Source organism: Serinus canaria, chromosome 5 (assembly GCF_022539315.1).
Source record: "Serinus canaria isolate serCan28SL12 chromosome 5, serCan2020, whole genome shotgun sequence".
NCBI lineage: Eukaryota > Metazoa > Chordata > Aves > Passeriformes > Fringillidae > Serinus > Serinus canaria.
In genome coordinates, this window is record NC_066319.1 from 4,480,151 (window position 1) to 4,504,238 (window position 24,088).

At 37.5% G+C, this 24,088-nt stretch overlaps 1 protein-coding gene across 1 annotated transcript in view; it reads left to right on the forward strand.

The window, feature by feature from the left end:
• The first annotated feature begins 17,608 nt into the window (after positions 1 to 17,608).
• LUZP2 (leucine zipper protein 2) overlaps positions 17,609 to 24,088 on the forward strand; it is a 125,010-nt gene continuing 118,530 nt past the window's right edge. Inside the window, exon 1 of the mRNA XM_050975281.1 lies at positions 17,609 to 17,831. Within this exon, the coding sequence (XP_050831238.1) occupies positions 17,770 to 17,831 (62 nt within the window). The 5' untranslated portion in view covers positions 17,609 to 17,769. The remainder of the gene's footprint in view (positions 17,832 to 24,088) is intronic.

Here is a 24,088-nt window from a genome sequence, read left to right on the forward strand (position 1 = left end):
TATATAGATAGATGATATAAATATAGATAGATATAGATTAGATATAGATATAGATAGTAGATATCAATGTAGATTGATTATAAGATTGATTATACAGATAGATATAGATATAGATATATTAGATATAGATTAGATAGATATAGATAAGATATAGATAGATATAGATATAGTCATAGATAGATGGTATAGATAGATATAGATATAGATATTTGATATAGATATAGATATTGATAGAATATATAGATATAGATATATTAGATATAGGTATAGATGATAGATATAAATATAGATAGATTATATAGATATAGGTAGATGATATAGATATAGATTAAATATAGATTAGATCTAGATACAGATATATGGCAAAATCTCTGTATGGAAGAATCTTTAGCTCCTACCTTGCTCACTATTCCTATTCATATTTCATTTTGCAAATACATCAGTTTTGACCTCCATCAGTCAAAGTGGTATGGAAATTTTAAGCATACCCAGTATGAGTAGTTGCTAAATATGTTGCAATATACTAATATTGCTCTTTACTCACATAAGTTTTCTTTTGTGAATATGAGTATGCCAGAAACTAGAATAATGCTTCTAGTAGCTTATGATTTATAACTGCAGCTGATTACTTCTCTGAAATGAAAGGCTTTGAAATTGTTATCACCAGAATTCAGAGGGAAGCATTTGCTGCTCTCCTCCTCATTAGACTGAAGAAGCTAATCTCCTTTAATGACTCATCTCCTTGGGTTGATCTCTGTTTGAGGCTGGAAGAAAGCTAAGCTGATTTTTGAGGTGTTAGCAGCCATGCAACATTACTATGTTGCAAAAATAGTTTGGTTCTTGGCTCTACTAAATATGGCTAGAAGATCAGGGAAATCCATCCCAGCTTTGTTTTATATATTATTTGTATTGAAGTGCTGAACATATATATTCTACAAATATTTCAACAGTCTCTAAAAGAGTCAAGAAACATGGGAGTGAAGGACAAGCAGTGAGGCATTGGAAAGCAGTGTTCTCCTCTACATGGTGAATAATAAAAAAAAGCCCAGTGAAACCAGCTGTAATCTGGGCTGGTGAAATACTGCCACTCACAGAAATATATCCCTGGTTGTAAACTCACCCCAAAAAGGTCTTGAATCTTCAGTATTGGGGGGTTTGGGTTTTGTTTTTTTGTATTTTTTGTTTTTGTATTTTTTGTTTTATTTCCTTGTCTTTTGCTTGGCTCCAATGTACTCTTAATTAAAAGAATAAAATTTCTTCTGGTCCGAGAAGTTTCTGATTCAGTATTTCCAGTTTTATAGAGGAAGTATTGAGATTTCACCATCAGCCTGATGAATATCTCTATTCAAAGTCTGTCCAAACCTGCCTTCCTCAATAGCTTCTGACTCCTGAGGGTGTGCTTGCTTTTGGCATTTTATTTAGGTTAGGTGCTGAGCCCTCTGTCAGCATACACTCTGTACCTCAATATGTGGAGTCTAAACTCAAGAAGAATCAAGAAACTCATGCCAAGTCTTCAGAAAAAGTTTCTCTGCCTTGTCCTGTACTTGTTCAGGAATGCTCCAACAGTATTCAGCATTCTATGAAGCAGAGAGGGATGAGTTGTAGAACAAAAGTTTTTGAGGTGAGGAAGGGTTTGAGCTGTGCCACTGCTTGGTCAAGGGCTCTGATCTGTAACTTTCTTCAAAGAGTTTGTAAGGGAAGCACCAATACTGTACTGTTTGGCATTTTCTAAGAAGAATTTAACCCTGTTTGGGCTTATTTCTGTAGCAAAATTGTGAGCTTAAGTGGACACTGGTGTGTTTGAAGGCTGAGGAGCTAGGAAACATCTTTTACTTTTCTGCCATTTAAATTGCTTGTGAAGAAGGCAAACATTTTTAGTCATCTCAGTAGGCTTTTGCAGAAATTTTGAATCCTTGTCACTCTGATAATGCTAACTGTGGACGGACAGAATGTAAGAAAATAAAGTGCAGAAGGTAATCTCACACCTGAGGAGTGGCAGCTGTGCTAATTACCGAAGAAGACAAAGAAGAAGAAGATGAAGAAGAAGAAGATGAAGAAGAAGTCGAAGAAGAAGATGAAGAAGAAGGAGATGAAGACGAAGAAGAAGAAGATGAAAAAGACGAAGAAGAAGAAGAAGAAGAAGAAGAAAGAGATGAAGACGAAGAAGAAGAAGAAAAAGACGAAGAAGAAGAAGAAGATGAAGACGAAGAAGAAGAAGAAAATGAAGAAGACGAAGAAGAAGAAGACGAAGAAGAAGAAGAAGGAGATGAAGACGAAGATGAAGAATAAAAAGACGAAGAAGAAGAAGATGAAGAAGAAGAAGAAGGAGATGAAGATGAAGAAGGAAAGATGAAGAACGATAAGAAGAAGTACGAAAGAAGAAGATAAGAAGAATAAAGAAGAAGATGATAAGAGAAGACAAGAATAGAATAAGATGAAGAAGATAATGAATAGATAATACAAGAAGAGAAATAAGAATGAATAAGACGAAGAAGACAAGAAGGAGATGAATGATAGAAGAAGAAAAAAGACAAGAATGAAGATGAAGACAGAAGAAGAATAATAAGAACAAGAAAAATGAAGAAGGACAGAAGAAGAAGATGAAGAATAAAAGACGAAGAATAATATGAATAAGACGAAGAAGAAGAAGATATGAAGACGTAAGAAGAATGAAGAAAATGAATAAGACGAAGAAGAAGAAGACGAAGAAGATAATAAGGAGATGAAGACGAAGATGAAAATAAAAGACTAAGAAGAAGATGAAGAATACTAAGGAGATGAAGACGAAGAAGAATAATAAGAATAATGAAGAAGACTAAGAATAAGAATAAGAAGAAGACGAATAAGAATAAGGATATTAAGACGATAAGAAGAATAAAAAGACAAAGAAGAATAAGATGAAGATAAGAAGAATAAGAAGAAATGAAGATTAAGAAAAGAAGATGACGAATAAGAAAAGAAGAAGAAACAAGACGAAGAAGAATAAGAAGATAGAATAAGAATATAAAAATGACTGAAGAAGAAGATGAAAAGCAAGAAGAAAATGAAGAACATGAAGAAGAAGACGAAGAAGAAGAAGAAAAAGACGAAGAAGAAGATGATGAAGACGAAGAAGAAGAAGAATATGAAGAATAAGAAGAAAATGAAGACGATGAAGAAGAAGAAGAAGAAGAAGGAGATGAAGACGAATAAGAAGAAGAAGAAGAAGAAGAAGAAGAAGAAGAAGAAGAAGAAGATGAGCTCTGCAATAAGAAGAAAACAGCTAACTGTGTGGTTTGATAACTGCCCTTGGTGGCTGCAATAACTGCCAGGCAGTTCTGGGTAATGTAGTTTCTGTTTTCACTGTGTGAGAAAAAAATGGCATGGTTAATGAATGGAATTGCACCTTTCCTCTCTTATTTCATAGCGTGGGTTTTAGTCTGCTGTAAAGAGTCTGTGACAGCTTAACTTCTAAATTCAGCAATGCTCCAGGTGAACAGCAGTACAGCTCTCTGAGTGTTTTTAAAAGAGGAAGCATATGCAAAACCCTGTACTTTTTTTTTTTTTGTCATTCTTATGACATATGAGGAAAAGAAATAATTTGGATGCGATGTTAAATTAATTTCCTATTAAACTCTTGATCCAGAACACTTTATACTGTTTCAGCAGTTTGAGAAGTGGAAGAAAATACATAATGGATCTTTCATTTGTCAGATTCATTATGTATTTGCCATCTTGGTTAATAATTTCTCACTGTTCCTCACACATGGATAACCATGTCAGCTGCTCACCAGCCTTAATGCATTTTACATTACAATGAGTCTGTTGCACTCAAGTATTAACCTGCATTCAGAACCCCAGCTACATTTGATTTTTGTTTTCCTTTGGTGCAGTAGATTGATAGGGAAAATCAGATCATTGGTTGGATTTATGGATCAAATCTATCTCTATGTAACCAGCTCTGTCTCTTATGGGCAGGAAATTACCCTTTCACTCTTTTGCAATGGGTTCTCTTTGAAAATCTGAGTTTTCTCAGCACGAGCAATGGAAATGACTGACTGTCAAGTTTCTGGTTTAACTTTGGAGGATGTTACTGAAGCAGTTAAAACAGACTGGTACCTCAGAAAGCATTTCAGTACTCTGAATTTTGAATTTCCTGAATTTCTTGAAATTTCTCAAAATTTAACTTCAACATACTGAATTCTTAAATTCAAAATAGAATTTCAGAATTCCAAGTAAGTGCTAATAACAGTTAATAGCAGATATCTAAGTAAAATTTCATGGTGAAAACTCTTAATAAATGAAGGACTCCTGCATCTATATTTATTTCAAGTGAGTTTAAAGAGTCGTTCAAAGCACACCAAAAAAACCCAAAAAACTATCAAAAACAAAACAAAAAAAACCACCCCTGTAGGAAATTCTCAGCACATCATGACCAAGATTTGTCAATATTACAAGAGCAGTAAAGACTCAAGTATTTATGAATACAGTGGTTTATGGCTTAAATTCTCATGGGATTGTTAAATTCTCAGCTGGATTTTTAATCCCTGACAGTGGGATAGGATGATGGAATTCTCAGCTGGATTTTTAATCCGTGACAGTGGGATAGGATGATGGAATTCTCAGCTGGATTTTTAATCCGTGACAGTGGGATAGGATGATGGAATTCTCAGCTGGATTTTTAATCCCTGACAGTGGGATAGGATGATGATAGTACTTCTGCAATGCTGTCTTTGCTGCTAATAATGTGTGTCATTAAAGTCAAGTTTTCCACACACAAGAAGAGATTTGTGTGATAGGGGAAAAAAAAAGAAAATGTAATGTAAGACAGTGACAGACTGAAAAAGCTTCTGTTATCTTTACAGATAATATTTCTTAGAACAGCCATTTAATAGAAATTTGGGCCACCGGGGTTGTGTATCTGCTGTTTGCTTAACAATGCATTTACAGACGCAATCAGAAAATAAGGATAATATTACTCCTTTTTTCATGCTTGTGAATATTTTGTTTGTTAAATAAATGTGGTTTTTTTTCACTTTTCTTGAAGGAGATTATCTCTGTACCCTGATGGGGCAGGGGCCACTGAAATCTGCTTTCTAGAGGAGACATTTCAGGGGTTTCCTCCCAAATTTGCCCTAAACCAGGACACGTTCAACACCTGATCTGGTTAGCAGATCACTGTCTCTTTTGAACACTATTCTGATTTAACATGACTATTGTTGCAATTAAGATGAAAGGAGGTTTATTATCACCACCAATTTCAAAGAACTATTACATAAAATGATGTTTCACTCTATTGCCAAACTTACAAAAACTGAAAATCTTTATTTAAAAATTGGGATAGGCTGAAAATATATCACAACCACCTAAGGAATGTTGATGGAATGTTATCATCCTGTTTCTGCAAGGTGGGCAAATATGCAGCATGATATCAGACAGAATGAGATATTAGTGATGGAATTGCTCCATATTAATATCCTTGATCCTGCCTAGGAAGAATTTTTATCTGAATAAGGCAAATGACCCACACTGACATCATGAGAAAGCTGTGCCTAATTAAATATGGAAGCCTGAATGGGCTTATTTTTGCATGTAGAGGAGGATGGCTTTGATAAAAGGATCAAAGATCTGTGAGAAATTATGAAATTGCAGCCTGGATGTTACAGAGATTTCTTCTCTAGGTATTAGCAGTTATAATATTGCTCAAGGGAAGTAGTCCTGCAATTATGCTTCTATTGTTTAAGTCTCTGTGTAATATCTCAGCAAGTATTTTGGTGCTTCTTCAAAAGGATTCATGCAGAACTGGTGAAAATTCACTGAAAAATGGGAAATTCAGCTTATTGGGTTGCTTTAATGTAGGTAGGACTGATGTACAGCACTTCATTTTTTATGGAGCTGTAAAACACTTTAATTGTTAAAAAATTTTATGCTGAAACAGAATTAAATAAGAAAAAAAATGATTTAATTAGAGGAGTTTGTGAGAGCCACTGTTTCATAGAGCATCTTGAACATGTGAATGTTACAAACCACATGAGTGGGGTCACTGATGGCAGATGACAGAAAGCTGCTCAGAGCATGAGGTGGAGCAGTGTTCCATGGAATATCAAGTGTCTCTGGAGCTCTTCAAAAACACTTTCACTGGCTCTCCAAAACTGAAATGATGAACCAGGGGGGCTGAGGGATGAGCTAGGAGACACATGTGCTTCACAGCTGGGTGGGCAGAGCACTGAGGAGTGAGTGATGCAGAGCCACACGAGCTGGTACCCAAATTTGCCATTCCTGAGTCGCTCAACGTGCTCCATCTCAGACCTGCTTGTTCCCTGCATGGACTGTGGCTGGGTTGTTTGATGGGTTTTGTGGGTTTTTTTTTTGAAAAATGGCACGGTCATTCAGTCTTTTCTAAATTCTGACTAGTTGCAGCAGGAGCATGCACTCTAACATTTCTTCACAGCTAGGTCTTACATGCATTAGGTTTTCATTATTGCTAGCCAGCAGTAGTTTGGGGGTTTTTCCCCTTAAAAAACCCCCTGAACTAGGAATCTGATCTACTATAGATCAGATTCAGATAATAATAAGAACTTCTACTTCTGTAGAAGTTTCAGATAATAATAATATTTTTTATACATTAATTTTTTATACATTAATTAATATATACAGCTGTTATACATTAATTTGTTGTTGTGTACTGTTCTTAATATTTACTACTGCCCCTGAAATTATCTTTATGAATTAATAGTAAATACTATTAAAATTAAGGCATAATAAAACCTAAATCTAAAAATTCCTGTTTCATGACTGAAATACTTTATGAAATTATCTGCAGAGTGAGCACCAGCTCTCTTGTTGGAAAATCAAACCAGCCAGGGGGGAAGTCTGTGGGTTTAAGGCAGCCCTGTAAGAGCTGTTTCACAGGGAGAAAGGGAAATAGAGGGAGGGCTGTGTGAAGACCTAGGGGGTCTGTTCTTCCCATTTTTCAGTGGCTGGCACCACAGCTGGTGGAAGTTCTTAAAGTGTCCTTCAGATGGGTTCATGTGTCTGTGGAATCAGTCTTATGTCCTCATGACTTGTTTTGTCTGCTGAATTACTCTGCTGGATAATAAATGAAAGCTAAACACAGCCCCCAGTTACTGAATTGCAGCACTCCAGTAGGACTGAAAGTCTCCTCAGATTTATGAGATATGAAACTAATAGATTCTATTTAGAAAGTGTAATAAAGGGATTTGTGACAATTTTGAGTTAATACTTATCTATTCTGTAATTTTTTTTTTTTTTAGGAGGGTGTTTGGACTCCTTCTTTCCATGTTATTGACTCTAAAAATTTTGCTTGTGCTCTGTAGGGTTTTTATCTAAACCTAATTTCATGAGCTCTGAATAAAAGATAACAATAAAATATTCCCACTTCTTGAACAATTGTCAATGAAAATGTATAACTTCTTTCTGGTTTAGTTGAATATTGTTGTCAGGGACCAAAAAATTGAAGGAAAGACATATTACTGTCATATTAGGGATGGGAAATTTTGTTTTCAAGCCAGCTGCACTGAAGTACACTGTAATAGTATTTCTCAGAAGTATGAATGAGAGAGGATGATTGAAGTGGCAAAATCAGAGCAATTTCAATGCATAGATCTCAGTGTTCTGTAAAGAAATCTGTTTTGAAGGAAAATAAAAGCAAAGTAAGGCTTGTTAAAAGAAGGACAGGAAGGGAATTTTTAATCTGAAGAAATCACCTCTACAGAGTCTGCTGAATTAAGTTTCTGGATGATTTGGTTCTGACAGACTCAAGTTCAGTAATTTGAGTTAGGTCTGGTTGCTGTTTCATGTCAGTCAGACCCACACCTGGTGCCTGACCTGCCCTGCATGGAGTGAGTGATGCCTTTGATGACTCAGCCATGTCACTCCAGTTCTCCCATTCTGGAACTGCTTCCAGCTGTAAAACTTTGAAGCTGCAAATTCCCTCGGCATCCTGATGATGATTCATGCTGTTCCTGTTTAGAACCTCTTGCAGAAGTGGATTTCCAGTGTCTTGCTGCCTGATGTGTTTGTCACTTGAGGCAGGGGAGGGGGGATGAGTTTGTAACAACTTCTTTTATGTCAAGTATTGAAATATCAAGTTTTCCCTGAAAACTTGACTTATGTAAGGGAAAAGTGAAGATGTTTTACATCAACATCAGTTCAAGCTCAATTCTCCTTTGTGGATTAGTAAGCAGGGATTTTTATTCAAGATTTGCCATCAAGTTACATGAAATAAAATATACAAAGTCCCGTATCTGAAGAAAAAATGTTCAACTTTTCCCTTCCTTCTCTGCATAAACACTGAAGGGATTAAAGCTGTGCAGTAAAGAGAACACATTGAAAACAGCTTTTTTTTTACCATTTTGTTCCTTGTTTAACCTGTAAATTACATTTCACAGAGTTCTCAGCTATAGAAAGAGGGCACTTGGACAGGAATTTAGCATTGTCACATATGGTTCACACTTGTAAATTAAATTGCAAATTGTGCTACAGGTTTGTAGCCATCAATAATTTTATCTAATTCCCCTGTCAGGTAAAATGCATAAGCTTCCAAACATTTTTGTTGGAACTGCTTCAGTCTGATCCTGGATGACAGCTAGCAAAAAATGAGACACTGCAAAAGAACAAAACAAAAAACAACAATAAAATTCCACAAACAAATAAACTAACAAAAAATTCTAAGGAAGTTTCTGCTTGTAACTGGTGCTCCCTTAGCCAGGAGGGTCTCTTGATCAGCTCCCATGGCCCCCACCCTTTCTTAGAGAGAGAAAGATTAATTTCAAATCCATTTTGGAACTTTGTATTATTTCCTACCTTTTGAAATACAACTACCCTGAAAAACAACTGCTTCTGCAAGTCTCCAACTGTTGCCATTTCCACACTGTCCAGGGATTTCTGTCTTATTAATATTTATTTTTACTTCTTTTTTTCCACCTAACCACTGGGGTGCCAGAAAAAGGGGTACAAAGATAAAGAAAAAGAGCTTACTCAGAACAAAGAGATTTCTGTTTTGCTTTAGAATACATGGCAATTGAACCAGCAATGTGAATTTATTTCCAGGGCAGTAATTCAGGAGCCGTTGATCTTCCAAATATCCATGCTGAATATTGGAGGGTAATTAAAAGTTGGCAGTTCTTTCTGGTAACTTAATCAGCTTTTGTGTTTGGTGTTTGCAAGAGACTGGCAACTACTGGAGCAGCTGAGACACTGTTCCTTAATTGCTCTGGACTGCACAATAGAAAAATCCATCAATAATTTTCACTATTGTTTTTGGAAGAGAAGCTGCTTATCATGTCTGATTGTGCAAGAACCCAGCAGCACTAAGAGCAAATTGTGTTGGAATTAGGTTCTTTTCTGATTAGAATAGCATATTGGGATAGTTGGGCAGATTTGGTTTAAGACATTATAATTATTCTTAGTGTGAGAATATTTAAATAGATAAAATGGAAAATGGAGTGAGTACACTAGTTCTGTCTTCTATTTAAAAACCATCTAAGCTACCTAATATTTACTTGCCTCAGAGCATTTCTGCACTCAACCCTACTGAAAATATGGATCTGAAGGTTTGCCCAAGGTTGGGGAGAAATCATGACATAATATTCTTGTGTACTGAATATAATCTGTAACTTTAAAAACAGGAAGACTTTTCTGTTCAGAATTATTGATTCTGAAGAAAGCTCAGTAGTTCCTTGTGTGGAAGAGTGCAAACAGGGAGAAGTCCATTGTCACCGACCTGTTCTATGAAAAATCCTTTCCTTAGGATTTTTCCCTCCTGAGAAGCTGAGAGGCCTCAGGAACAAACTGCAAACAATGATTCTCTGCTGCTGTGGGATGCACCAGGTGGGTCTGGGATTGGTCTCTGTGGTTGTTTCTCATTAATGGCCAATCCCAGCCCAGCTGTCCAGACTGTCTGGGTCACAGACAAACCTTTGTTATTCATTCCTTTTCTATTCTTAGCCAGCCTTCTGATGAAATCCTTTCTTCTATTCTTTTAGTAGAGTTTTAATATAATATATATCATAAAATAATAAACCAAGCCTTCTGAACATGGAGTCAACTTTCTCATCTCTTCCCTCATCCTGGGACCCTTGTGAACACCACCACAGTCCTTGATGGCTTTGAAGAGTTTAAAAGTCAGGACAGTGGCATTTGGAAGACTTTGGTAAAGGAACACAGATTCCCTGGAGGGCAGCAAGCAATGAAACAGATCCTAGCTACCCTAGCTACTGTCATGATACTTCCCTCTTAAGGGTCTCAGTCATGTAGGTGTTACAAAACTAATTTATTGGTAAATTGTCACTTGTCACTTACAGTGCTGTATAATTAAAATTTCTGTGTGACAAGCAGTGACAAGACAGCTGGGAGTGGTAGGGAAAAGCAGATCATTATAAAGCTGATTTGTGACCCCAGTGCCTCTTCTTTATGTTATGACAGAATCAAGCTATGACAGGCTTCATGCTGTGACAGAATCAAGCCCACATTAAGAAACTACAATAAGAGAGTCTTGGGCCAATTGAATATTAAAGGTCACTTAGTACAAAAGTGTGAAGCTCAAATAAAATATAGGAAAGTTGATTTGGGGGGATTTAACTGCTAAATGTGGAATGCAGGTTGTGATGTTTTTAAGAGAATGAATAATGTTCTTAAAGAACACTAAGTATACATTTGTACTTTGTACATACATGCTGATTTTTAGAGTTACTCATAACATTTGTGGAACTCTCCATGGTTAAATATTGATTTTGAAAAGATCAGCACTTTTGTATTCCAGCACTTTTGTATTCCAGCCTTCACTGACTAATAAAAAGCTGAAAGATTATAATAAAAATTCCTCATAAACTAATATGTCCCTCAGTAGATTTCACAGTGTAGCCAGGGTAAAGATTTGAAATATCATGGTCTGCCCTAGATTAATAACAAATCTCAGCAGAAATGCTGAAATAATGAATGGAGTGAGCTAATCTTTCCATCACCTGTTCTGCTATGGGTGAAAATCACTAGCCAATAAAATCTCTGTACATCATAAATGCATGCTGATAATTCCTTCACATTTCAGAAATGGTAAACAAGCCCTCTCTTCAATTCCTATCCCTTTATGGGGTGATAATAAATACAAATGTATTGCTCCAGACTTGGATTTGCTTTACCTTGATGATGAGCTTGCTCTTTGGTGAGTCACAAAGCAGAAATTAATATTGATGACAATGTAACTATAAAGTTGCTCATTCAGAAGGAACACAAAAATTACATTGTTTGGTTTGGAGGCTGAAGTAACAGGGACACTTTAGCCATACCTGGTAAGAATCCAAGCCCTCTCCTTCCCTAACTGCTGCTTTTTTTAGAAACCAAATCACTCCATTATGCCTTCAGCATAGATGGAATATTAGACTAGATCAGCAAAAATGTGTCACAGCAGATTTGCAGATAATGTGATGATCTAAGTAATTCTTTTTTTACAGTAAATTATTTTATAATATGTTTTTGGGTTTTTTTTTTTCCTATATTCCCTAATTTTTATTCCAGCTGTCTTCATATAGGACAGCCTTGCACTGGTACCTTGCCTGAAAAAAATTATCCTTATTTGAAGTAGGGCTGTTGTGTTCCCAGCCTTTTCACAGCTTTTTGTAAAATATGAAAAATACACCAGATGAAATTCAGAGTTACCTACCCTGTGAGAAAGATGCAGAATAAAATTTCAGGAAGATTGATCTATAAATGTCAGAAAAGCTTGGCTTTTTTTGGTATCTTTTCAGTTTAGGGGATGTATGAAAGTGAATATAGCCACAAATTCAGGTGAAAATATAAAATCATCTGGTTCCAAATAAATGATTTCATAGATGTAAATTATGTAATAAAGTCATATAATATGTACTTATCATGTGTCCTTAAGCAGACCTTTAGGAAACTCAGTATGTGTGGGTTTAGACAGGGATTTTCACCTTTGAAATTCTGCCTGAATGTGTTTGGTCCCTGTTTTAAGCAGAGGTGGATTAAATGTCTCAAGTTTCCTAAATGTAAAGTGCTCCATATGACAAAAAACTATTCAATACAGGTAGAATGAAGACTCAGTTTTTCTAGTGAATTACACTATAAAAAGCACTTTTCCCAGAGGGTTTTATGGAAATGCCAGTGTACTTAGGGCCAAACCATTCTACCTCATGCATAGCTCAAATAAATTCCTTCTCCACAGAACCCACTGTGGTTAAAGAATGGAATTTGAAAGCTGCACAGCTGTGTGTGTACATGCCATGCTCTGTGCAGTACTTTAATGCCTGACTTCTTTTTATGGACTTTTTCATGACCCAGTTCATTTCTATGACCAAAAAAGTCATATTCCTTCTCCAGCCTCCTAGCCTGAGTGCTTCTGTGGCCACATAGAAAAGCAAGGCACAACTTCCCAAAAATATTCTGGGTTTCACATTCTCTGAACCTCAGAGAAATTAAAACCAATTCTTACCTCATTTGGTGCTCCTGTGTTGCTCACAAGTGGAATGCAGTGTGGAGGATTGTTTACCTGAAGGGAACTGATTGGGAATTGGGTTCTGGTGTGAGTGCTGTGAGTCACTGACCAGTTGAACCCAGGTGTGTGTGGGGACTGTGGGCTGACAGCCACGAGATGCTGTGCAGTAGGTGCAGCTGAGTGCTTGGCAGATTCAGTTCAGGTGTAATGTAATATAATATAGAATAATATAGTATAATAAAATAGTTAATTAGCCTCTGATAAGATGGAGTCCTCCTCATCATTCCTCCTAGACATTGGGGGCAAAAATATCTACTGTATCTCCACAAAAATAGTGGTTGGGGGTTAGATTCTCCTTTGCAAAAGTGTTTTTTTTTGGAAGGAAATACAGCAATTCACCTAGCTATGAGGTAACTTCATAGAGGCTGACTTCTAGCTTGTGCCCTTGTGTTGTTGGCTACTTTATGGCTGAGCTTTCCTCCCATTAGTACTTTTTCCTTTTACTTCTGCTGGCAAAACCTGCATCAGAGAGGAGAGATGGGAATGGACAAAAGATCTATGGAGATAAGAGTTGTTCCTGCTCAGTGGCTCACATGCAACTCATTGGATAGATATTTCTCCTAAAATCTTAAAGGACAGCTCATGAATGAATGGAAATTCATATTTATGAATTAAAGTCATAAAAGCAGAATATTCCTGTAGAAAGAAAATGTGTTTTATCTAGGGAAAAAAACCCAAACCCCCTATATATCTAGCTGGTTATCATGGGATTTAGGCTGCATTCATTTCAGCATCCTTATAAGGATCAGAATTCCAACTGGGTTTTTGGAAAAGAAGTCTCAGCTCTACCATTTTGCTGTCTTGCCAATACTTCTATAAAGTCCTGAAAAATGAGGATGTATGGGGTGGTGCCTTTCACAATTCTGAGTGTCTTTTCCTTCAGTCCTACAGCAACCTCCACAAAGCAATGGATGCTTTTCTCTTTACCTTTTTCACTGGGTTTATCCTCATTAGCTTTTCAGGATTTTCAGCTACCTTAAATGCAGGCTTATTAGGTCTTCTTTTTAAATTATTATTTTTTTCTTTTTTTTTGCATTTATAACAGCTTTTATACTTACATGAGCATAATTTTTCATTCTACTTTAAAAAGGTGGTCTTGAGGAGGAGCCATGCTAAGCAGCTCTTGGAACATGTGATCCAGTTTGGGGAAATGTTGAAATATGCAGAATTGTTGATGAATATGCAATAGGAAAGGTGTGTAAAGGGTGTCTGAAACAAGGTGTGCTCTTGGCTGAAGGCTGAGCACCCAGCTGTTGAGTTTGTGAGGGTCCCCAGGACCAGGTGAGAGATGAGAATCTGGCTCCATCTTCTCAGAAGGCTGATTTGTTCTTTTATGTATTATATTCTATTAAAGAATGCTCTACTAAAACTGTACTAAAGAAAGAGAAAGGATGCAGAGAGGAGGCTGAACAAGAATGAAAAATAAAAACTCGTGGCTGACTCAGAGAGTCTGACACAGCTGATGGTGGTTGGCCATTAATTAAAAACAATTCACATGAAACCAATCAATCATGCACCTGGTAAACAATCTCCAGACCACATTCCAAAGCAGCCAAACACAGGAGGAGCTGAGGCTTCTCAGCTTCCCAGGAGGAAATCCTGGGCAAAGAGGATTTTTCAGAGAATATGACAGTGACACCTGGCTATTAAGCTTTGCTTTACTTTTTTTATCCTATTGTCCTTTATTAAACATTTAAATTTTACCAGGAGTGTGAACCTCGTTTTTCACATAAAACTGATCAACCAACCAAAACACAAGACCCCCTCCAACTTGTCAAGATCAAGGTCATTTATCTCAATAGGAGGGAGAAAAAGGATGCTCTTTTGTGTCTTTAGCATACAATCAGGTATGACAAGAGCAGCCTTGAAGATGAAGTGCCCAACCCTGCTTACCTCTAAAAGGGAGGGAGAAATTTTGCATGGAAGGGTGATGTTATATCTGGGTGATGTAGCACTGTGGTAGCTGCAGATTGCCTCTACTCAAGTCACTTGTGGAGATGTTCTCCCATGCAAGCCTGCTAAAACCCCTGGAGGTGAAGCCAAGAAGCAGCAGTGGTTCTCTCCATTCCACCCCCACTTCCCAAAGGAAGAGGCAGAGCAGTAATAAAATTGAAAAATAGTTCCTCAAGGTGCAAAATTTCACAAGGTTACTTAAGATCCCTCAGCATTTTCCACTGCCTCGATGCACTAGTACTTTCCCCTCTGTTCCACCCTGTGTGAATGCACATAAATGTGTGAAAAATGCCAATCACTTGTTTATAAATTTTAAATGTTGAATAGGAATAAAATGGTTATAAAAATAGTAATATAATTAGAGTAATAATAATTTTGGACAATTTGGGTTAGGACAATATGAGGCAATAAAAACAGAGTTACAGACAGTCCAGGTGCCTCTTTCTGGGCAAAATAAGCCCAAAAAGGCCCCACATTAACAGAGAATTAACCCTTAAAGCAACAGCCTGGTGCACATTCACACAGCTCATCCATGGTGCATCAACTCCATTCACACACAGGATTCTGGCTGGGCAGGGTCAGCTTCTAACTCTGAATCCTGACAGCATCTCCAGGGCTGAGAGAGGCAGGAAGATGCGGAGGGATGGAATGTAAGGAAATAAAGATGGTGCAGAAGGCAATCTCACACCTGAGGAGCTGCAGCTGTGCCAATCACCAGAGATTGGGAACAGGGCTGCCCTTAACAGGACACAGCTGTGTCCAGTAAAGAGATTCTACAAAAGAGTGGGTTAGCTGGGTGAGGAGAGAGATGGAGTTTGCTGGCTGTGCTCTCAAGAAGTCAGGGCTGGGAGTAGCTGCCCGTGAGAAATCACAGAAAAGGTATGGAACTTCTGAAATATGCTGACAATAGGAAGAAGTTTGTTTCTCCTGATAATGGGGCAATAAATTCTCTTTCTCTGAAAGACTGAGGTGTCCTGTGGCTGCTGTCTCAGTGCAAGTCCTTTCTTTAGAAAAAAGTATCTTACATGGCATAGTTGCTATTTTAATATTATCACCTAAAACTATATTTAACACATTATTTCAGAAAATTAATACAGCATAACTGTCTAACATAACACATATAATATTCATTTTGATGTTTGTGAAAAGGCAATTATAAAATGTGCATTTTTCACGATAGGAAGATGAAAGCAGTATTAGCTGCTGATACATTACTATGAAGTGCCTGGTAAACTGGAAATGTTGCCTTTTTCTAGAAGGGAAAATGACAAGCTAACAGTTCTTTTTAGGACCTTTTTACCATGTTATTATAAGTATCCATGGTAACATGTCTGTTCATTCATGCTGTTTTGGTACATAGCATCAAAATAACAATAAATAAAGGTTTCAATTCGTGTGGTTGAATAGAATGTGCTGCCAGGTGTGCTGAGAAAGATACTAGAGTTGGGACACAGAAAGTCAGAAATTAATTATTTTGTTCCCTTTTGGCTGTGTATATCACCTTTTCTTTTTATTTCTTTTACTTCCCATCATTCTCAGTTTGCTACTGAAGGATGCAATTTATTAGTTTTGTCTGTATTCACCATATGCATGTCTTATTAAGGGGCAGAGCTAATTTTAAAAAGTCTTCCACTCATTTCAAACAATAAATTTCTGTTTTCTGTCATGGAACACAAAATTACTTTGCTATTAACAGCTCAATGCAATGACCAACCAGTTTAAACTAAGGACATTTTTATTTTATGTTTGTAATGTGTAATGTAGCTCCTGGATGTCTCTTGTAAGAGCAGAGAAGCCCATAGGTGACCAGAAATCTTTGTTGTAATGACCACAATTCATTCACTTGAAGACAAGTTTGTTTGATTGGGGTCTTGCAGAGAAAGATTCCTTTTGTTTAAATATCATCCTTTCATATTATTTGCCATCAGATAAACTTGTTTTAAGGTAGGCAGTTATCTACACACTGAAAACATTTTAAACTAAATTTGCTGATCTCTGTAATTTATGATTGAGATTGTGAGAACACAAGCACAGGAAAAGGGTATTAATTTAGTTGAAGGTGTGAAAAATGTGTATTTTATGATTGGCTTTTTGCAAATATTAAAATGAATATTATAGATGTTGTGTTAGAAAGTAACACTGCATTAATTCTCTTCAGTAGTGTGGTAAATATAGTTTTAGGTTATAAAAATTGTTAAAATAGAAACTATGCCATGTAGGATACTTTTTTTAAGAGAGAGGACTTGCAGTGAGATAGCAGCCACAGGACACCTAAATCTTTCAGAGAAGAAGAATTTATTGCCCTCTTATCAGAAGAAAGGAACTTCTTCCCACCTTGAAGGCGCTGTTAGGATTAGGAGGAAGAAGTTAAGGATGACCAGGCCGAATCCTGTGTTTGAATGGAATTTATGCATCATGCATGAGGTGTATGAATATGCAACAGGCTGTTGTTTTTTAAGGGTTAATCCTTTGTTAACTGTGTCCTTATTCGGGCTTGTGCTGCCCAGAAAAAGGTACCCGGACTGTCCATAACTCTTTGTTTTTATTGTCTCATATTGTCTTCATTCAAATTGTCTAAATTATTATTACTCTATTTGTATTATTTTTATAACTATGTTATTACTATTAAATCTTTAAAATTTAAAAAAACCCAAGTGATTGGTGTTTTTCACAAAGGGCATTTATTTCCTCTTGTCCACTGTTTCAGGTGATGAAGTGCTTTTAGAGATGACATTGCTCTAAACCCTATTCTGGAAGCTATTTAGCTATTTCTGCTCCTACCTTCAACTCGACACGGGGTGAATAAAACCCGATTGAAACAGTAGCTTGAGTGTCCCAGCTTTGCAGAGATGACACGTGGCTACCTATAGTGCCAGGCTGCCCTGGGGCTCGCCACCTCCTGCCTCTATCACCTGTCTTCTTTATACTCGCATCGCATCAAGACGCTACCTGCAAAACACCGCTGGTGGTTCAACTGCGGCTTTCTCTTTTTTAATTACATTTTTTTTTTTGATTCTAGGAAGGGTTTCCCGGCCGTTTCCCCCGCAATGAAGCTGAGAGCATCACGCCGTAATCCCTCCTCGGCCGCCCCTAAGGGGCGCGTCCTGGCGCAGCCGGCGGCGCTGGAGCGGCGGGGCTGCCGCGGCTCGCTGTGCCCCGGCATCGCTGCCGGAGCTCCAACCCCTCTCCAGGAGCTCCTTCCTCGCTCTGTCTGTCTGTCTGTCCTGCCGGAAGCTCTCCGCAGCTCCCAGGGCCAGGCGAGGTTGGAGGAGAGGCGGACGGAGGCGCTGCGAGGAAGAGGAGGGATGAAATTCATCGCTGCTTGTTACGTGCTGCCTCTCTTCCCTGCTCTGGTCCTTGGCACTCGGTGAGCACCCACCGCTCTTTCCCTTACTGAGCTCCTGCTTTGTTTGCTCTCTCAGATCCAGCGCTTTGAAGAGAAATAATACTCTAATAATGCAGATTTCAGGTCTTGCTGGGGTGTTAAGTTTAGAGATCTCAGATCGTCTGCGATTCTCATCTGTCTCGCTCCCCCTCCTGATCGTCTCGAGATTGAATGAATGTTCTTTTGGTTGTTGTTTTTTGTTTATTCATGGTTTTGGTTGGTTTTTGTTGGGGTTTTTTTGGTTTGTTCATCGATTTTTTGGGTTTTTTTTATGCTGGGAAGAAGATGCTCCTCTATAATTTGAGGAGCTTGTGGGGTGTAACAAGGCAGTGACAAATGTAAGCTTTATATAGAGAGCAGTTAAACCAGGCTCTATTGCACTGCTAAGGAAGGCAAACAGGTGAAGCTGAGAATTGCTAACGTTTTCCCTTATAGAGTGCAAAAAAATTAAAAACACCTGAACAATCTCATCTCAGGATTCTGTATCTGAATAATGCTTGGGGGCTTACCTTTTTTACTGTCAGATATTGTAGTGTTACCTCAATGCCAGTAAATGTATAAAAAGTTGCTGCAATCTAGAATAATTCCTTTCTGTGAAAGTGTAAGTGTGAGAAAATATGAACCACATCTATTGCAGCTAAAATATAAACCTGATCTGGCCATGCAGTGTTCTGATCAGGCAATGTGTTCTGCTCACTTGCTCAGAGGCAGTAAATTGTCTGTGCTGTCAGGATAACGTGTTCAGCCAGGAAAAGGTAAGGCTGAGACACGTTATCCCGTTGTCTTGATGTGCACAGATGAGAAATTAATGTTGGGTACAGAGCAGATCTGTTATGATGCTGCTCTTCAGACTGCTCAACTTCAGTTCCTCCTCAGTCAATCAAGCTGAAATTTTGGCTATGGTATTTCTGTGCTGTCTTGGAATAATAACACAGAAACAAGTGTATAATAAATAGTTATGAGTCTTTAGAGCATGTTCTTGGAGGATATACATGTGTACATTTTTCAGGAAAATGTGACTTTTTCCTTTAAAAGTGTCTCCTCCTGTAAAATGGGCATCAAGGCAGCCTTTTGCAGAAGCACTGCATGCTTTAAGGCTTGAAACATAAGGTGTTCACTGAGATGTAAAAAGAAAAAAAAAAGTGTGCCTGCTCCATAGTCAAGTGAGGGACAGCAGGAGCTGCATACACAGGCAAATAATAATTGAAAATTTCTGAATGGGAAAATGTCCTAATGCAGGGAGAAATCAGGAAATTGCTTCTAACTTCCTTACTTCAGAATGGGTTTTTCCTGGCACAAGGAGGCCAATACCTTTTTTAGGTAACATTTCTGGTTAGGGCTTCCCTAGTGCTGGTCCCTATGAGCCATGCTGATGGGCTTTGGAATATTGCCCTTGGGGGAATATATTGTGGTTCAATTCTTCTGATTTAATATGAGGTCTAAGGAAACTGTCACTAGCAGTCATGTGAATTAATTTGGATTGATAGTTTTATGCTCATTAAAGAGTGATGCATCCTTGCAAGAAGAGTTAAAATTGAGAGGCAGCACCAAGCCAGCTTTTGCAGATGCAGGTTTGTTATCTTGCATGAGCTTGTGCAGATTAACCTAAAGGAGATCTGGAAAGCTTAAAAGCTGCTTGAACATTCATGGGAGTCAAGGTATTGAGTGCAGAGCCCTAAAACTGAGTCCTTATCTTCTTGAGCAAATGTGACCAGTCTGGGAAATGAAGCATAGTTAATTCTGGATAGTTGTCAGAAACACTAATAAATTCAAATCCTCCCTCAACTTTCAAAACATAGCTGTGAAGAATATCAAGAAGCTGAAGCTGGCATGTGGATGCTAATTATGAAAATCACAGTTCTGAGGAGTGTGTATATTTTTGTAGGAGCACAGTGTTGTGGCCTGTGATGGTTCATGTTCTTATGCAATCGAGAGATGGAAGTGATCAGTGGGAGAGAAATTCCAGTTAAAATTCCACCCAAGCATAGGATGGGTTGCAAAGTGAGTTTGGGTACCAGATTGGTCATGCCCTTACGAAGGAGGCTGAAATTCTCTTGTAGAGTTGGAGATCTATAAAAGCCCTGGTCTATTCAGCAGTCACTTGGTTTTTCACTGGCTGTGTAAAGATTGAGTTCAGCATTTCAACAGCACATTCAGGAAGTTTAAAACATGCCATGGTGTCAACATGCCATTTTCTGCAAAGAGATTATGCTTTAATCTCCTTCAGCAGGAGGCAGTTCTGGCTCTGGCAGTTAACACTTGTTGTAAGCCTATGCCTAATTGGTTGGTTGGACCCAACGAGGTGGGATTGCAGGAATAGTTTTCCTTGCAAAAAAATCAGGGTAAAATATCATTCCATGTGAAATTGCTTGGCTAAGGCAAAATATTAACTTTGCAGGACAGAGTTTTCCATCACAAGGGTTTATTTTTGTAAAAGTTTGTCCTCTATTTCATACATCTCACCAAAATGAGTGAACACAGTCCTTGTTGCAGAGGTGGACAACTCAGGGGTTTTTGTTCCTTGCCAGGCAGCGTGGCCATCCTTTTTGCATCATGTTATGGTGATTGTTTTGAAAGGTCTCAGCATGTCTTCAAGCCTATTTGCAAACAAATATGAATTAATGAGTTAAGGCAGCATGTAATCTTTTCTTACTTGATGGCATTGTTAAGAAAAGGAGAGTACACACCTATCACCATGAAATCATAATTGTATGTAACTTCTAAACTCGGTCTAAAATCGCATGCATTAATCAAATGCCCATAAAATTACAGAAAGTTCATGATTTTGAAATTAATGATCTTTTCTGCATTATCTAAACTGGATTTTGGTATGGCTTTGAGACACAATGATAAATCTTAATCCTATTTCTGGTTGGATGTGGTGCCAGAGAGGTCAGAAGACTGAATTCAATTTGTCTGTCCAGTTAAACATGAATATTTTGATGGCATAAGCTAAAATTACTGAGGAACATTTTTGAAGATTAATTTAACTTGGTAAAAATATGAAATTTGTGTTTTCCTGTCTACTTTTACATTTCCTTTGACATTTCAATTTTGGCAGATTTGATGAGATAGATGTTATAAGCTGATTTTTTTCAAATGATGCTGAAGACAATGGAGGGTTTCCATATGACATCAGAAATGAGTCTCAGTGCCCTGAGGGTTTGGGGAGTAGACACAGTGCACAATAAGCTCAGGATCTTATTCTGTGGCTACTTGCTTTTGTGGATACCTGGATAGTCTGACTGGAATGCTGCTTGCAAAAGGGAATCTTACCTGAAGGCAGTCATTGGGTCAGTCACTATGGTCCAGGTGATCTTCTCTAGTGAGACCTCCCTACTGTTAGCTAAAAGGACACTTTTCTGAATATTACTTGAACATTACTATTGAAATGCTATGTACCAAAATTTTTTGTCTAAACAACAAAATACAGCTCCTTAGAAGAAACCTGATGTGAAACAGAGCTTTCCTTTTTTTTTTTTTATTTTTTCTTTTTTTTTTTTTCTTATGACAGTGCATTCCTTTCTGTAGACATGTGAAACATGACAAAGATACAAGACACTGAATAATTTGATTGCAGTAGAATGCTTCGTGGCAGAGAACAGGACCATAAACACAACAAGATGCACTTCAATAACAATTGTAATATTTCCACTGCAGCAAGTCATTTAATGAATGTGAAAATAACAGGGCTGTAAAAGGCAGGATTTTTTTAATTGTGGAGAAGTACCTGGGGGTAACTTTTTTTCTAAAAATACAGTTAATTTTCAGTCTCACCGCACTGGTGTTACAAAGCAAAGTACTATGGCTTCAGAATAATGCATCTCTTGGTTTTTGTAGCAGGAAAAAAGCAGTGTGCTCATTTCAAGCTGATTAATGAATGTACAGGTGTTGACCTGGTATATGCCCGTTGTTGGAAGTGATAAAAAAATGATGAATTTCCTAATTAAGCTTGAGAATGGTTGAGATTTCCTTGGGTGCGTTTTTAAGGTCAACTGTTTTCTTTACATTTGTTGGGTTTGGTAATTGTTTTTGAGGGACTTGAAAATAACTTTCCCCTCCTTTCAGATAAAGGTGTGTAAATAACTCAGCCTGTCTTGAGAAAAGGTACAGAGGAACCTGTCTGGCGTGGGAAGTTGAAAATCCTTGTTTCTAGATTTTAGAGATCATTTTGGTTGTGAAAAACAAAATGTTATGTTGAAAGCAGCTGTTTTTCATTTAGATTGATATGAGAGTAGATGGAGCCTTTCTTTATGGGGTGTTAAGTGAAGTACAAGGCTCATTGGGTATGGATGCTCGTGCCATTGGAACATCCTGTCTGGCAGGAAACCAGAACTGATTCTCACTTGAGACATCTCACACCAAGGTCCAGCAGTGTCCCTTCTCTTCCTCTCAGCTGAACATTTAATTCTGCTCAGTGGTAGTAGGCTGGTACTTATTTAGGAGAAATTATGATACCTGATTTTGCTGTAGGTTCTTAACGTACTCTCTGAATTCTTTCAGAAATGCAAGGGCAATCAAAATATAATTTTTCTCCTGTGTAGAGTTCACAATTTTGTTGTCTAAATTTTCTGGGCCTTAAAGCTTTCTGGTTTCCCTCAGTGTGGATGGTGATGCTTGTTTGGTTGATGGCTTGTAAGGATTTATATTTGAGGTACAGACGTGGTGTTTAGGATGTGATTTGGGGCTGTTCTATACCTGTAAACTATATAAGTATAATAGGTGCTTAAACCAGTAGTGCAACTCCATAATTTCATGGAATGTGTTTGGCTTGATGGCTTTATTTGGATGACTTATAAGAAAGTGCCTGACACAGCAAACTGGAAGCTTCTTGCAGCCTGCTGCCAAAGGAACAGAGAAAAATGCACTGGCAATATTGATGGTGCTCCATATATCTATATCATCAACCTAGACTAAAAATCCAGAAAAAAAGTCTCAGTTTGGCCAGAAAAACTAAAACAAAAATAATAAATCTTCTGTGGTATTGGAATTCTGCTTGTTATGCTATGTTTAGTGCATTTCTGCCCAAGAGACTTGCCATGGAGTTACTTCTGACATTTTAGTGTATTCTTTAGTGTTTAGAAAAATTAGAATGCTGACACTTTCCTCTGTCTCATTTATTAATTTACAGTCAGGACAGAAGACAAGGAGATCCTAACCTAAATTGTAATCCCCTTTTCAGTGAGATTGTCAGCTCAATATTATTTCCTACATTTAATAGAAGACTGTTCACAGACAGTATTCCTTGTGATGTACCACTCTGCAGACAAAGAAACCTCATTTATGCCACCTGTCAAAGCAGTGTTTCTTCCCATTGTCTAATTCTGCACAATGGGTGTGCTGTCTGTCCTGTGAGGAGTCAGATTGTAAATATTCTCTGTTTGCTTTCTGACAAACACATTGCTTGACTTCCAAAAGGAAATTTTCACACCATCCTTCAGTATTAATATTGTGCAGAGGTTTAAGATGTGTATTGGTATATTTGCTATTTCAAACACATTGGAGGGCAAGGACCTTTTAGAAATACTGAAGAATAAATATGACATTTCATCAAACAGCAGTTTTTATTTGCTTCTGTGATTCTCTTTACTCTTTCCTTACTTGCTCATCTTCCCCTTTACATGGTTCTGGTGGTTTTTAATGTTTCCTTTTACTGGTTTTTACCTTAGCAATATTTTTTGTGGTGTTCCCTCTTTTTCTGTAGATACAAACAATACTTCAATCAGTTATTAGAGAAATCAGCACATGAATCTTACAAGCTGAAGGAATGAGTGCATACAGAATTTATTGATATCTTGTTGATGGTAATTTATTGATATCTTACTTGTTGATTAGCATTTATTGATATCTTACTTGGTACTGATTAATAGTTTCTATGGAAAAGAATAGAGGAATGTCAAAAAATTCTGGTGTATTTTGTCTTCATGTGCTGTCTTTGGCAGCCAATGAATCTTTTCTTCCTAGTGTAAATTACCCAAAGTGCTGATTTTTCCATCCATTTACATAGTCTTGTCATTTTTGAATGGCCATATTTAGTCAATCTGTGGTCAGTTTCCTTGCAGGAAATAGGTAGGTTTTCTTTGCATGGTTAACTCTGGAGGTGGAAAAAGAAAGTAAACCTGCTTTGGAGAGATTGAAGCACTGAGAACACAGAGCATGTGTTTGCTGAGTCACATGTAATTGCAGAACTAAAACCTTTCCCTTTTAGCTGGAGATGGAACTGCAGGAAAATATCTTTC